General features: G+C 32.7%; 1 protein-coding gene across 1 annotated transcript in view; it reads left to right on the top strand.

Moving 5' to 3' along the window:
* CTNNA3 (catenin alpha 3) overlaps positions 1 to 14894 on the top strand; it is a 1790392-nt gene that overhangs the window by 1701698 nt on the left and 73800 nt on the right. The window contains exon 16 of the mRNA XM_003258218.3: positions 1366 to 1471. Within this exon, the coding sequence (XP_003258266.2) occupies positions 1366 to 1471 (106 nt within the window). The remainder of the gene's footprint in view (positions 1 to 1365; positions 1472 to 14894) is intronic.

Here is a 14894-nt window from a genome sequence, read left to right as displayed (position 1 = left end):
CCTTATTTTTATTGTAGTATTATTCACAATAGCAAAGATGTGAAATCAACCTAAGTGTTGGATAAATGGATAAATAAAATATGGCGTGTATATATATATATATATATATATGCACACACACACACACACATGCAATGAAACACTCAGCCATAGAATTAAATCCTAACATTTATAACAACATGGATGAGCCTGGAGGACATTATGCTAAGTGAAATAAGTTAGACAAATATCACTTTCTCCTCCATATGTGAGAGCTAAAAACATTGCTCTCATGGAGGTGGAAAGTAGAATCATAGTTATCTGAGGCTTGGCATGGTGTTTGTTGGGGACTGGGGGGATAAGAGAGGTTGGTTAATGGGAGCAAACATACAGTTAGAAAGAACAATTCAAATGTTCAATAGTAGAGTAGGATGACTATAGTTAAAAACAATGTATTGAATATTTCAAAAGAGCTAGAAGACTTCAAATATTTTCAACAAATAGAAATAATACTTGACTGATGTGACAGATACCCTAAATACCATTACTTAATCATTACACATTCTATGCATGTACAAATTACAAAATAATACATGTACCCCATAAAAATGAATGAATTTTACCATCAATAAATTTTTTAAAGTAACTAAAATATAGCAACAGAAAAAATGTGAAATACTAAAAATAGGCCTGCTGATAAAAAATAAATCATTAGATACATACAATATCCAAAATATTATGATTCTCTCTAAAATCAGGAAAATATCTTTGCCTTGAGGTATCTAGGTCTATGAAGGGTATCTCTAGGCTGAGTTTTACTATAATAAACACCTGGGAATGAAGATCAACAAGGTCTTCATCTTCTCTGCAGTATTTCTTGACTTAACACGATAGGCTGGCATTAAAAAAAATTAATACTGGAGTCTAATTGTGCTCTTTTCAAAATCAAAATATTAAAACCAACAGCCGGCCGGGCATGGCGGCTCACGCCTGTAATCCCAGCACTTTGGGAGGCCGAGGCGGGTGGATCACGAGGTCAATAAATCAAGACCATCCTGGCCAACATGGTGAAACCCCGTCTCTACTAAAAATACAAAAATTAGCCGGGCATGGTGGCACGCGCCTGCAGCCCCAGCTACTCGGGGGGCTGAGACTGGAAAATCGCTTGAACCCGAGAGGCGGAGGTTGCAGTGAGCCGAGACTGCGCCACTGCACTCAAGCTTGGCAACAGAGTGAGACTCAGTCTCAAAACAAACAAAACAAACAAACAAACAAAAATAGCCGTTCTTTGGGATGCAAATATTTTACATATGTGGATGGATGGATGGATAGATTGATACGTTTTTTCATGAACCACCACAGCTAACATATATTTTTTTTCCCCAGGGGCAAAGGACCACTAAAGCATACAACTGATGTGATCTATGCAGCGAAAATGATATCAGAATCAGGATCAAGGATGGATGTCCTTGCTCGGCAGATTGCTAATCAGGTGAGTTATTTACAAATGGACATCGTAAAAGTTCGTGCTAATTGCTTTGCCATTAGAACATTGATTTAGGCAAAGTTAAATTTTTACTCTATGCAACCATTTTTTCTAAATTATAATTGAATTTCTAATAGCATTATTAATACACTAGGTAATGGACGATTATAAGGAAGCTTAATTATTTCTTAGGGCAGATATTTTTAGCTTAAAACATACTCAAATTATTTCTAGTATCAGCTCTTCAGCATCAAATATACTCAATTTTAATCAATTGTAATTACAAAACCGAGTTTTGTTGTTGATACATTATATTTCTTTCTTTCTTTTTTGGTTATGTATTTTTAACATCTATTTTTATTATGTTTTATTTTTAATTGACATAATAATTGCATTTGTAGAGTACATATATTTCTATACATGTATACACTGTGTATTGATCAAATTAGGGAATAGGCATATACTATTCCTCAAACATCTATCATTTCTTTGTTTTGAACACATTCAAAATCTTCTCATATAGCTATTTTAAAATACACAATAAATTATTAACTATAGTCAGCCTACTATGTTATAGAAGACTACAATTTATTCCTCCTATATAACTGTGTTTTTGTACCTTTATCCAACTTATTTTTATCTTCCCCTCTCCACTACTCTTCCCTGCCCCTGATAATCATTATTCTATTCATTAATTCTATGTTATCAACTTTTAAAACTCTCACATATGAGAACAGGTGGTACTTGTCTTTCTGTATCTGACTTATTTCACTTAACATAATGTCCTCCAGTCTCGGTCATGTTGCCACAAATGACAGGATTTCATTTTTCTTTGCGCCTGAATATTCCATTGTGTTTGTATACCACATTTTGTTTATCCATTCATTCATTGGTGGACAGTTGGATTCATTCTAACTAACTGATTGACAGTTAGATTGTGAACAAATGCTGCAGTGCGCATAGGAGTGCAGCTATCTCTTTGACATACTGACTTCCTTTTCTTTCAATAAATACCCAGTAATGGATTGCTGGATCATATGGTAGTTCTATTATTAGTTTATTAGTAGTAGTAGTAGTTTTTAAAGAAAACTCCTATTTTTCATAATGGCTGTACTAATTTACATTCCTACCAACAGGGTATAAGAGTCCCCCTTTCTCTACATTCTTGACAGAATTTATTTTTTGTTCTTTCAATTATAGCCATTTTAATTGGGGTAAGATGATATCTTATTGTGCTTTTGATTTGCATTTCCCTGTCGATTAATAATGTGGAACATTTTTTCATATACCTGTTGGCCATTTGTATGTCTTCTTTTGAGAGATGACTATTCAGATCATTTGCCCATTTTTAAATTTGTTTTATTCTTCTGTTGATGTCTTATGTATTCTGTATTTTAATCCCTTGTAAAATAGTACAAAAATATCTTCTATCATTCTATAGGTTGTCTTGTCACTCTGTTAATTGTTTTCTTTGCTGTGCAAAACTTTTTTAGTTTGATATAATCCCATGTGTTTATTTTTGCTTTTGTTGCCTGTGCTTTTGAGGTGTTAGCCATCAAATCTTTGCCAAAATCAATGTCCTGAAGCCCTGTGTTTTCTTCTACTAGTTTTACAGTTTTGGATTTTATGCTAGGCCTTTATTTTGATTGGATTTTTCCATATGGTGAAAGGTAGTTTCATTTTTCTGCAATAGATATCCAATTTTCCCACTACTGTTTATTGACTATCCTTTTCTCAATGTGTGTTCTTGACACTTGTTCAAAATCAGTTGGCTATAAATACGTGAATTTATTTTTGGGTTCTCCATTCTTTCTAGTGGTCTATGTGTGGGTTTTTTTTTTTTATGCCAGTACCATGCTGTTTTAGTTACTATATCTTTGTAACATATTTTGAAGCCAGGTAGTGTGATGTTTCCAGCTTTGCTGTTTTTCTCAGGATTGCTTTGGCTATTCAGGGTCTTTTGTGGTTCTATGTAAATTTTATGATTTTTTTCTCTATCTATGTAAAAAATGTCATTGGTATTTTTCTATGGGTTACACTGAATCTGTATATTGCTTTGGACAGTATGGACATTTTAACAATATTAATTCTTTCAATACATGAACAGAGGATATCTTTTTTTGTCTCCTTTTCAATTTCTTTTATCAATATTTTATAGTTTAATAGTAGGGATTTTTCACCTCTTTAGTTATATTGATTTCTAGGTGTTCTGTTTTTTGTAGCTATCAGAAATAGGATTGCTTGCCTGACTTCTTTTTTAGATTGTTCACTATTTGTGTGTAAAAATGCTGTTGATTTTTGTATGTTGATTTGATATCCTTCAACTTTATTGAATTTATCAAATCTAAGAGGTTATTTTTTGGTAGAGCCTTAAGTTTTTCTTTTTTTGTATATATGTTTTTATTTTTCATTTTCGTGAGTACATGGTAGGTCTATATATGTATGGGGTACAGGAAATATTTTGACACAGGCATACAATGTGTAATAATCACATCAGGGTAAATAAGGTACAGGATTCACACTCAGAGTCAACTATCTATAGACAAAATAAAAAGAAGTTTTAATTTTCACTTAGTAGTTTAGTAATAGCAATGTTTTATTACACTTTTGACATTTTCATGAATCAATCAGTAAAGACAAATGAGACAAGAATATATTTAATGAGTACAAAAATACAGTTAGATAGAATAAATGAGATCTAGTATTTGATAGCAAAACAGGGCAACTATAGCCAAAAGTAATTTATTATACGTTTAAAAATAACTAAAAGGTATAATTGGATTGTTTGTAACACAAAGAAAGGTTTTTCTTAATATAAGACCATGTTATCTACAAAGTAGGACAATTTGACTTCCTCCTTTCCAATTTGGATACTCTATATTTCTTTCTCTTAGCTAATGGTTCTAGCTAGGTCGTTCAGTTCTGTGTTGAATAAAAATGATGACAGTGGGCAGCCTTGTCTTGTTTCAGATCTTACAGGAAAGGCTGTCAATTGTTTCTTTATTTTTGCTCTTCAAAAATCAATACATCTTAAAATGTTATAATGTTAGGTTTTCTGTGTCAACAATATATTCTAATATAATATTTAAAATTCAAAGAAAAATAGTATTTACTAGAATACTAAAGATAATACTAAAGAAATAAAATGCATAAAGTACATAATTAATATAGAGACTGGTGTTTATAAACATTTTGGTTTCCTTTTTTTAGATTTCTCATGTTTATTTCAGTATTTCTAAGCAGCTGCTACATCCTTAGAAATACTTTACACTTTAATTGAAAAATCTGTTGCTTTCGTTAATGTGTTGAAATATTCAATTAATATTTCAGACTGAGGTATAGTATTATTTTGTGGCTTTTATATTGTGTTCAACTTTATAGTACATATTTATTTCCCTTTGGGAAAAAAATGGGGATTTTTGCAACTATTTCATATTATTTCTTGCTTAAATAGTCATAGGGAAAGGTTTGGGGGCTTCTTCTTATAATGATTACTATTGTTCACTATGTTTATACTCTCTTTCTTGGAAAATGAAGAACTCTCTCCTATTAAATATTGTATTTGTGGATATAAGGAATAAGAAACAAATAAAGACTAATTCTAATAAACTATTTAATAACATTCCTAATAATAAAGAACATACATCTTTTCCTTGTTACTTTAATTATTATAAAATTTTATTAATCTTTTTTTAGTATTTAGTATTTACAGCTAAAACAAACTCTATCCTAAGTCAAAATTTCTGAGTTTGATTATGTGACTGAAGCCTATATATGCCCATAGTTTTCTTTATTTTAGAATTTTATTGCATTCCCTTTTACGAGAGACACTAAATCTTAGTGAAATAAGTGAAACCATAGTACATGACACATATTTACATGTATTAATAACTTTTTAAATACTGAATGCTTCCTCCCATTTTTTTCTGTTTATTTTGAAACACCCAGTTTTCAAAGTTGACATAATTGTGTCACATTGAAGGTTTTTTTTCTTATATTGATAATCTTCTTTAATTGGATCAGGTTGCCTTGAAGTAGGTACTTTTATAACATGGCTTTATCAAATTATGTCATTGTTTTTAGCATTATTCAAATGGTATGGGAGAAAGCAAAAGTATCATCTTACTTCTGTATAGCTTTGACATTTTAAGAGAAGCTTAGAGAAGTAGTCACTGACTAATAAAGAATTACAGATGACTCTTTTTGGCCTTTTCTATTTCATACATAAAATAGTTTCAGATGAATTACTTTTGTTCTGAAGAAATACAGTTCTAAGTAATGAAAACTGAGAATGAAGAAACTGACTCAGTTATTACAGTGACCATCTAGGGAAGTTGTCTTTGAATGTGCTTCTGACGTTATTATTTGATAGATTAAGAAATTTTAGGCAGAAAATAATATCTGAAATTGATTATGGAATACAATTGAGTAATGTAAGCAACGTGATTTTCAGTGTCTATGTATATTATGAAAAAAATCTGCCGGAACATTGGTTGCTTTCTCTTTTGATCAATTTAATATTTCAAAAATAATACATTCTAGCTTTAGTTTTTGCTGGTGTATCAGAAGGTCAAACACTAATTTCCATTCCAACTAACATTAGATTTCAAATTACATATATATTTAAATTATTTAAATGCATGTTTATATATACATCATCTATTACATATATTATTAGACCAATTTAGTTACATTCTGTAAAGTTTCAGAGTTAAAGTTACATGTAGAAAGAATGAAACAGAATTAGATTAGTTGATGCTTCTCATTCTGCTTGCTTGGTCTTTTTATTTTTATTTTTCACTTTCCCTTCCTTCATTGCTTCCTTGAAAGCATATTTATTGTGTGTATGCCACATACAATTCACTACTCTGGCATTGGCACTAGCTAGTTAGAAAGAGAAGAACTAAAACCTTATGTTTAAGTTTATTTTTCCCAATCATTCAACATTTTTTAGACTTTAGAATTGTCTCAAAATGGCGGTCTCAAAAAAGGCTTAAATATGCCATCAAAGACATATTTAAGTCTTGTAGAATTTTAGCACAAATTTTGTCTCCTTTAGACAGTATTCTTGTATAAAACAAGATTGTTATAACTATTCTTACCTATAACAATTCTTAAAAATTTTGCTTGTGAATTAAACAGAATAAGTTGGAGAAGTAAAATATGAATCCAAGATTTCAGGCTTTCAGTACATATTTTTTTCTATTTCTGTACTCTACATTGCAATTAATCATATTAGCAGATATTCTAAATTAGATAAAGTAACACCTCATATGGTAAGGATAATGCACAAAAAGATTTCAAATAGTTATAGGAGTAGTATAACCTAGATAGGAAGGAGACAATAGGAGCCAAAATAAAATTAGCATCTGCTAAAAGTGTTTTTTCACCAGGAGAGAACAGTATTAGACTTTCTGACCCCTGGGTGATATTTAAGGAGCCTAATTACCTCCTCCTTGTAATTTTGCCAAAGCAAAGATATCAAGGCTAATAACTGGACATTCCCACCTAACTGTAACTGAACAAAATTAAAATGAACTTTTAGTGTTAAATACATTGACAGGTAGTTCTAGTTCAAGAAAAGATGATTTTTAAAAAGCAAAGTAAAGAAGTATAAACCAAATCACACAAAATGCACTCCATTATGAACAAAACAACCTACAAGTATAATTTATATTAATATTTTACAAAATATTCTTGGAAGCTGGCCTCATTTGAATTATTTCATGTTGATATTATAAGAGGCAAAAAAATTATTTCAATGAAACTATACTACTGAGAAGCTTCTGGAGCATTCATTATATCATGATTACACAACTCCTAAGGATATAATTCCTAGATACACCTTGTGACAATATGTGTATTTTAAGGGTATTACCTATCTGAAATTTATTTCCAGCAGAAATTTTTTATTTTTTTTCAAGAGGTTTTTGGGGAACAATGGTGTTTGGTTACATGAATAAGTTCTTTTGTAGTGATTTCTGAGATTTTGGTGCACCCATCACCAAGCAATGTACACTGTACTCAATGTGTAATCTTTTATCCTTCACCCCGCTTCAACCCTTTTCCCTGAGTCCCCAAAGTCCATTGTATCATTTTTATGTGTCTGCATCCTCATAGCTTAGCCCCCAACTATAAGTGAGAACATACGATGTTTAGTTTTCCATTCCTGAGTTACTTCACTTAGAATAATGGTCTCCAGTTCCATCCAGGTTACTGCAATGCCATTAATTCATTCCTTTTTATAATGGAGTAGTATTCCATGGTGTGTGTCTGTGTATATGTATGTATGTCTGTGTACACATACATACATATACACAGACACACACACACATGTATATACCACATATATATATATATATATATATATATATATATATATATATATCACATTTTCTTTATCGCTCATTGATGGTCATTTGGGCTGATTCCATACATGTGCAATTGCAAATTGTGCTGCTATAAACATGTGTGTGCAAGTATCTTTTTCGTATAATGCCTTTCTTTTTTCCTCTGGGTAGATATCTAGTAGTGGGGTTACAGGATCAAATGGTAGTTCTACTTTCAGTTCTTTAAGGAATCTCCACACTATTTTCCATACTAGTTGTACTAGTTTACATTCCTAATAACAGTGTAAAAGTGTTCCCTTTTCACTGCATCCACACCAACACCTTTTTTTGTTGTTGTTTTGTTTTTATCTGATCATGGCCATTCTTGCAAGAGTAAGGTGGTATCTCATTGCAGTTTTGATTTGCATTTCTCTGATAATTAGTGAGCTGAGCATTTTTTTCCATATGCTTGTTGGCCATTTGTATATATATTTTTTTGAGAATTGTCTATTCATGTCCTTAGCCCACTTTTTGATGGGATCTTTTTTCTTGCTGATTTGTTTATTTGGAGATTCTGAATATGAGTCCTTTGTCAGATGTATAGATTGTGATGATCTTTCTCCCACTTTGTGGGTTTTCTATTAACTCTGCTGATTATTTCTTTTTCTGTGCAGAAGCTTTCCATTTTAATTAAGTACCATCTATTTGTCCTTGTTTTTGTTGCATTTGCTGTTGGGTTCTTGGTCAAAGAGTCTTTGCCAAAACCAGTGTCTAGAAGGGTTTTTCAGTTATTATCTTCTAGAATTTTTATGGTTTTAGGTCTTAGATTTAAGTCTTTGATTCACCTTGAGTTGATTTTTTTGTAGGGTGAGAGATGAGAACCCAGTTTCATTCTTCTACGTGTGACTAGCCAATTATCCTAGCACCATTTGTTGAATAAGGTGTCCTTTCTTCAATTAATGTTTTTGTTTACTTTGTCAAAGATCATTTTGCTGTAAGCATTTGGCTTATTTCTGGGTTCTCTATTCTGTTCCCTTGGTCTGTGAGCCTATTTTTATACCAGTACCATGCTGTTTTGGTGACTATGGCCTTATAGTATAGTTTGAAGTCAAGTAATGTGATGCCTACAGATTTCTTCTTTTTGCTTTGTATTGATTTGGCTATATGGGCTCTTTTTTGGTTCCATATGAATCTTAGGATTGTTTTTTCTAACTCTGTAAACAATGATGGTGGCATTTTGATGGGAATTGCATTGAATTCGTGGATTGCTTTTGGCAGTATGGTCATTTTTACAATATTGATTCTACTCATCCATGAACATGGGAGTGTTTCTATTTGTTTCTGTCGTCTATTATTTCTTTCAGCAGTGTTTTGTGGTTTTCCTTGTAGAGGTCTTTCACCTCCTTGGTTAGGTATATTATTAAGTATTTTATTTTTCTTTTTGCAGATATTGTAAAAAACGGTTGAGTTCTTGATTTAATTCTCAGCGTGGTCACTGTTGGTATATAGCAGAGCCACTGATTTCAATACATTAATTTTTTATCCTGAAACTTTGCTGAATTAATTTACCAGTTCTAGGAGATTTTTGGATGAGTCTTTAGTTTTCTGGGTATATGATCATATCATCAGCAAACAGCAACAGTTTGACTTCCTCTTTGCCAATTTAGATGCCCTTCATTTCTTTCTCTTGTCTGATTGCTATGGCTAGGACTTTCAGAGTCCTGTTGAATACAGGTGGTGAAAGTGGGCATCCTTGTCTTGTCCCAGTTATCAGGTGAAATGCTTTTAACCTTTCCCCGTTCAGTATAATATTGGCTGTGGGTTTGTCATAGATGGCTTTTATTACCTTAAGATATGTCATTTCTATGCTGATTTTGCTGAGGGCTTTAATCATAAAGGGATGCTGGATTTTATCAAATGCTTTTTCTGTGTCTATTGAGATGATCATATAATTTGTTAAAATTTTTTTATGTGGTGTGTCACATTTATTGACTTGCAGATGTTGAACAATCCCTTCATCCCTAGTATGAACCCCACATGATTATCGCGTTTTTTTTTTTTTTATATATGCTGTTGAATTTAGTTAGTTAGCTAGAATTTTGTTGAGGATTTTTGCATCTATTTTCCTTAGGGATATTTGTCTATAGTTTTCTTTTCTTTTTTTTTTTTTTGTTATGTCTTTCCCTGGTTTTGTTATTAGGGTGATACTGGCTTCATAAAATGATTTAGGGAGGATTTCCTCTTTCTCCATCCTGTGGAATAATGTCAGTAGGATTGGTACCAATTCCTCTTTGAATATCTGTTAGAATTCAGCTGTGAATCTGTCTGGGCCTGGACTTTTTTGTTGTTGTTGCTGGCAATTTTTAAATTACCATTTCAATCTCGCTGCTTATTATTGACCTGTTCAGAGTTTCTATATCTTCCTGGTTTAATCTAAGAGGGTTTTATATTTCCAGGAATTTATTCATCTCCTCTAGGTTTTCTAGTTTATGTATGTAAAGGTGTTCATAGTAACCTTGAATAATCTTTTGTATTTCTGTGGTATCAGTAGTAATATCTCCCATTTCGTTTCTAATTTAATTTATCTGGACCTTCTCTCTTCTTTTCTTGGTTAATCTCACTAATGGTTTATCGATTTTATTTATCTTTTAAAAAAACCGGCTTTTTATTTCATTTATTTTTTGTATTTTGTTTGTTTGCTGGTTTCAATTTCATTTCATTCTGCTCAGATCTTTGTTATTTATTTTCTTCTTTGGCAGAAATGTTGATGCCTAGATTAGTTCTCCAGATTAATAAACTCCTACTTTATAAAAATAACAGAAAGTTCTCAAGATTTGAATAGGCCTAAATGTATACTGAAATATTTGATCTATTTGCGTCTTTCAAGTAATAGTGAATCTCCTGTTCTAAGAGATGCTGCTTTACTATTTTCCCCTTTACCTAATGTTTGACATTTTTTCACTGAAACAGTGTTTTAAGTGCTCCTAGGGTGATTATCTATTCAGGTTCACTTCATGTATAGTTACAAAACTATGTAACCAAAAAATAAAGTGTTCTATGGTCTAGGTGGAAGGAGCTATTTTGTATAAGTAGAGAAGAGGAAGGATGAACAAAGTTTCTTCTTGTATTTGGCTGGCTATCTTTAACCAAAAATTCCAAATAACCAGAATTTGTCTGAGTTGCCTTTCCACCATCTTTTCCACATCCTTATTTTATGTACAGGATAATGCACTTTTATGAGTTTGTTTCAGTTGAAGTAATTCTTTGAATGACAAATTTCAGGCATGAGGGAGAGGGTGACACTTTTGAGTTATGGTCTGTTACATAGGACACTCATTTCTTCTGAGAGTCTCTCACGGAAGTAACATAAAGCTGAAAAGTAGCTTGAGTCATAACTTTACATCTACTAAAGTAAAGGAGCATTGCTGAATATGGAAAACATCTTGTCTTTAATTTGTATTGTGTTCAAAGTACATGTCACTTTCTCAATGGCTGTATGTGCAAACCAAGTTGAAAATAAAAAGGAATTTGAAACAGTTCTTAAACTCAAGACAATTTCAGCCTAAATATGGACAAAATATTATAGGATTTTAACAGCATATATAATTTCTGGTAAAAACAACCTTTATTCATTGATATATGTCATGCACCATAGTTTCCCAAATATAACTCTCATAAATCAACATGTCCAGTCTTGAACATACCATATGAGACAATGTTATCCTCTACCACTGACATTATAACAGAGTTCCAGTATATTTTTAATCATGCTTCTATAGGTACCTTCTCTGTTCTGTGTTTCAGAAACCTGAGTTTGCTAAACAGCAGCTGTCAAAGGCATAGCAAAGAAAAAAATACTCAAAATATATTGAGGTTTCTAGGTGTAGAATAAGCACAAATTAATAGCTGACCAGATTTAAGAGATGGAAAAGAGGAACAAGGCATTCTTCATTGAGATAGTTAATACAAAGAGAAAAATAGGTGAATAGGTGAGTAGGCAAGATGGTGAGTGAAATAGCTGAGAGATAAATGTGTTAAGTGTGAAATGTTGATGAGATGCTAAAATGGGATGGACTAACACAGTAGTTATATGGATCGCCTGATGACGGAGCTGGATGTTAGAATTTTGTAGTTTGTGTTGTGTAAGTGACAGATGAAGCCAGAGCACTGACTACTGTTCTCCAAGAAGAGAATGAAAGTAAAAAAAAAAAAAAAAATGCTCAGGAACAAAAGCTGAGAACAACAACAGGTGCAGGCCAAAAAAAAAAAAAAAAAAAAAAAAAAAAAAGTGCTTACGAAAGAGTCTGGGAAGGCTGGTATAAAACTAGGAGAAAATCTAAGAGGAAACAACATTCATGAGAATTAACCTTAATGAGAATCAATAACAAAGATCTAAAAGCTCCAGAGAGGTGATATAAGGGAGGAACTGCAACATATATAATGAATGCAGCAATTTTAAGTCCATTAGTGATCTCAATAGGATAAAATTCTGTGGACTGGAGGAGTTGAAAACAGTTCTTAGAATGATAAGGAAAGGAGGAATCTGCATTGGAATATTTTAGTAGGTATATTCATAAACAAAAAAGGAGAGATGGGATTATAGAAAGCAGGATTTTGTTTTGAGGGACTTGATAGAGTCAGGAATCGGAAAAAAAGGCATCAAAAGTGGAGGAAAAGATGAGATCATTGATGATCTGTGATCCTGAGCAAGATGAAACAAGGCAGCCTCTGGACTGCATTACAGGTGAAGAAATGAGCCCTGTGGGATGGGAAAATTCATGAACACCAAGTGCTTTTGCCACCACTGATTGCTTTAAATTCCTATTTTTGAAATTCACAGCGACACCTAGTACTTTAAATTAACAAACTTCCAGCTTAGCAAAATTTAGGCTATTGTCTGTAATTGCAAAGTTCATTTTATTTATTTATTTATTTTTATTTTTTTTATTTTCGAGACAGAGTCTCTCTGTCACCCAGGGTGGAGTGCAGTGGCACGATGTCAGCTCACTGCAACCTCCGCCTCCCAGGTTCAAGCAATTCTCGTGTCTCAGCCACCCAAGTAGCTGGGACTACAGGTATGAGCCACCATGCCCAGCTAATATTTTGTATTTTGAGTAGAGACAAAGCTTCACCATGTTGACCAGGCTGGTCTCGATCTCCTGATCTCAGGTCTTCTGCCCACCTCGGCCTCCCAAAATGCTGGGATTATAGGCGTGAGCCACCACATTTGGCTGCAAAAGTCATTTTAAATTTCTTAAAGTTTAGGCTCCAATATGAACAAAAAGATACAAAGATTATGGAATAAAAGTCTTCAAAAGTGTTTGTTTTGCTAATTCACCCCTGAAATTTAAACTAAAAGGTAATGAATTTTTTTTATATTTTTCCTCACTACTGAATGATGTATTCATATTGGCTCCAAGCATCATGCTAGAAAAGTGAAAATTGGCTTAAAGTGAGAAAACCACATAGGTTGAAATGCCATCTGTTTACATGTTGTGAGTCCCTGTGATTATAAAACTTAGATTAAAAAAAATCATGCATTAAAGAGCTAAGTAGATGTTCTGGTCAACATCTCCTATGTAAATTAACTTGGAAATAATAACCAAAGTGTGCTATAATAGTGTACCACTTGATTAGCCTAAAAGTTCCTAATAGTATTCCTTTAAAAGTTATTTTAAAGCAAATTTTATTTGAGAAAAAATAGTCAAGGGCAAGAATGTTCTACAAACCTAGAGACCGAAGTTTTTCTGTCACTTTCACGTAAAAATTTAAAAGGTGGGAAAAGCATTGTTTGATGTTTTTAAATTTAATTTTTTGTAAAAATTGTACATATTTAAGGACTTAAGATATACAATGTAATAGTCAACAAGATTAAAAGACAACATATGCTTTGAAAGAAAATGCTTGCAAACCATAGATCTGATAAGGAATTAACATCTGAAGTGTATAAGAAACATGCAGAACTCAATAGCAAAAAAATCCAAGTAACCTGATTAAAAAATGGGAAAAGACCTGAATACATAAAAATGGCCTAAAGAAGATTTGAAAAATAGTAAAACAGTCTTAAAGCAGGAATGAGGCATTCTCCTGATTCTGCTTCTAAGTGAGCAAAACTGACTCAGAAAGGCTTTCTGGATGTCAATGGGAAAGAAGGCTTTAATAACTTTTATAGTATAAGAATTTACCATGTAGTATTTTATTCTGCTTTGGTTATAAAACTGACTGCTTCTGTTATAACCAAGATATTCTCATCAGTTCTGAAAATGAAAGGTAAATTTAGGTCGAGCAACTTTGAATTTCAAAAGATCATTTTCACCTTTCGACTCATTTGACTCATTCTTTCCTTAATAGAATTGTAGGCTCTTCTACTGTGGCCTTGGAAGAGTCTCTTGATAGAGACAGCATGTTTTGCTTAAACTTGAGTGATAGCAATTGGTTATTGGTCAAGAATCTAATTATTAATTTGACAGTTTGATTTTATCAGGAGTTGTATAGTGGTGCTGGTCTTCAAGGAACAAATCCACATTAATCCAGTTTATAATTGACAAATAAGAGTATCAATCTAAGAAACCAACTTACAAATCAGAACGGCAATTTAATATTTACAAAAAAGATAAAATTGGCAAGAAGACTGATACTGTTCCTAGAACATGGAGGTAAGGAGGTGGAGCCGGATCATGTTTGAACACGAGATCTACCACTAATGCCATTTTTTGGCAAGTCAGTTAACCTCTCTGTGTGTCAATATTCTCCTTCGCTAAATGAGGATAATGATTCCACTTACCTCATGAAATTGTGGGTGTTGTGTGATTATTAAAACAATTAGTATAGACAAAGCATCTTGAATAGTAGATGACAGATAAAACACTTTACGTGTCAAGGATTAACATTGTGTCCATACTTAAGAATGAAGAATAGGTAAGGAAGTTACTCAGTGAGGGGGCCGGGCGCGGTGGCTCACGCCTGTAATCCCAGCACTTTGGGAGGCTGAGGCAGGTGGATCATGAGGTAAGGAGATCGAGACCATCCTGGCTAACACGGTGAAACCCAGTCTCTACTAAAAATACAAAAAATTAGCTGGGCGAGGTGGCGGGCGCCTA

The sequence above is a fragment of the Nomascus leucogenys genome, chromosome 18 (assembly GCF_006542625.1).
Source record: "Nomascus leucogenys isolate Asia chromosome 18, Asia_NLE_v1, whole genome shotgun sequence".
Taxonomy (NCBI): Eukaryota; Metazoa; Chordata; class Mammalia; order Primates; family Hylobatidae; genus Nomascus; species Nomascus leucogenys.
The sequence above is the reverse complement of the archived record's forward strand: the minus strand, read 5'-3'. Positions and strand labels throughout refer to the sequence as shown.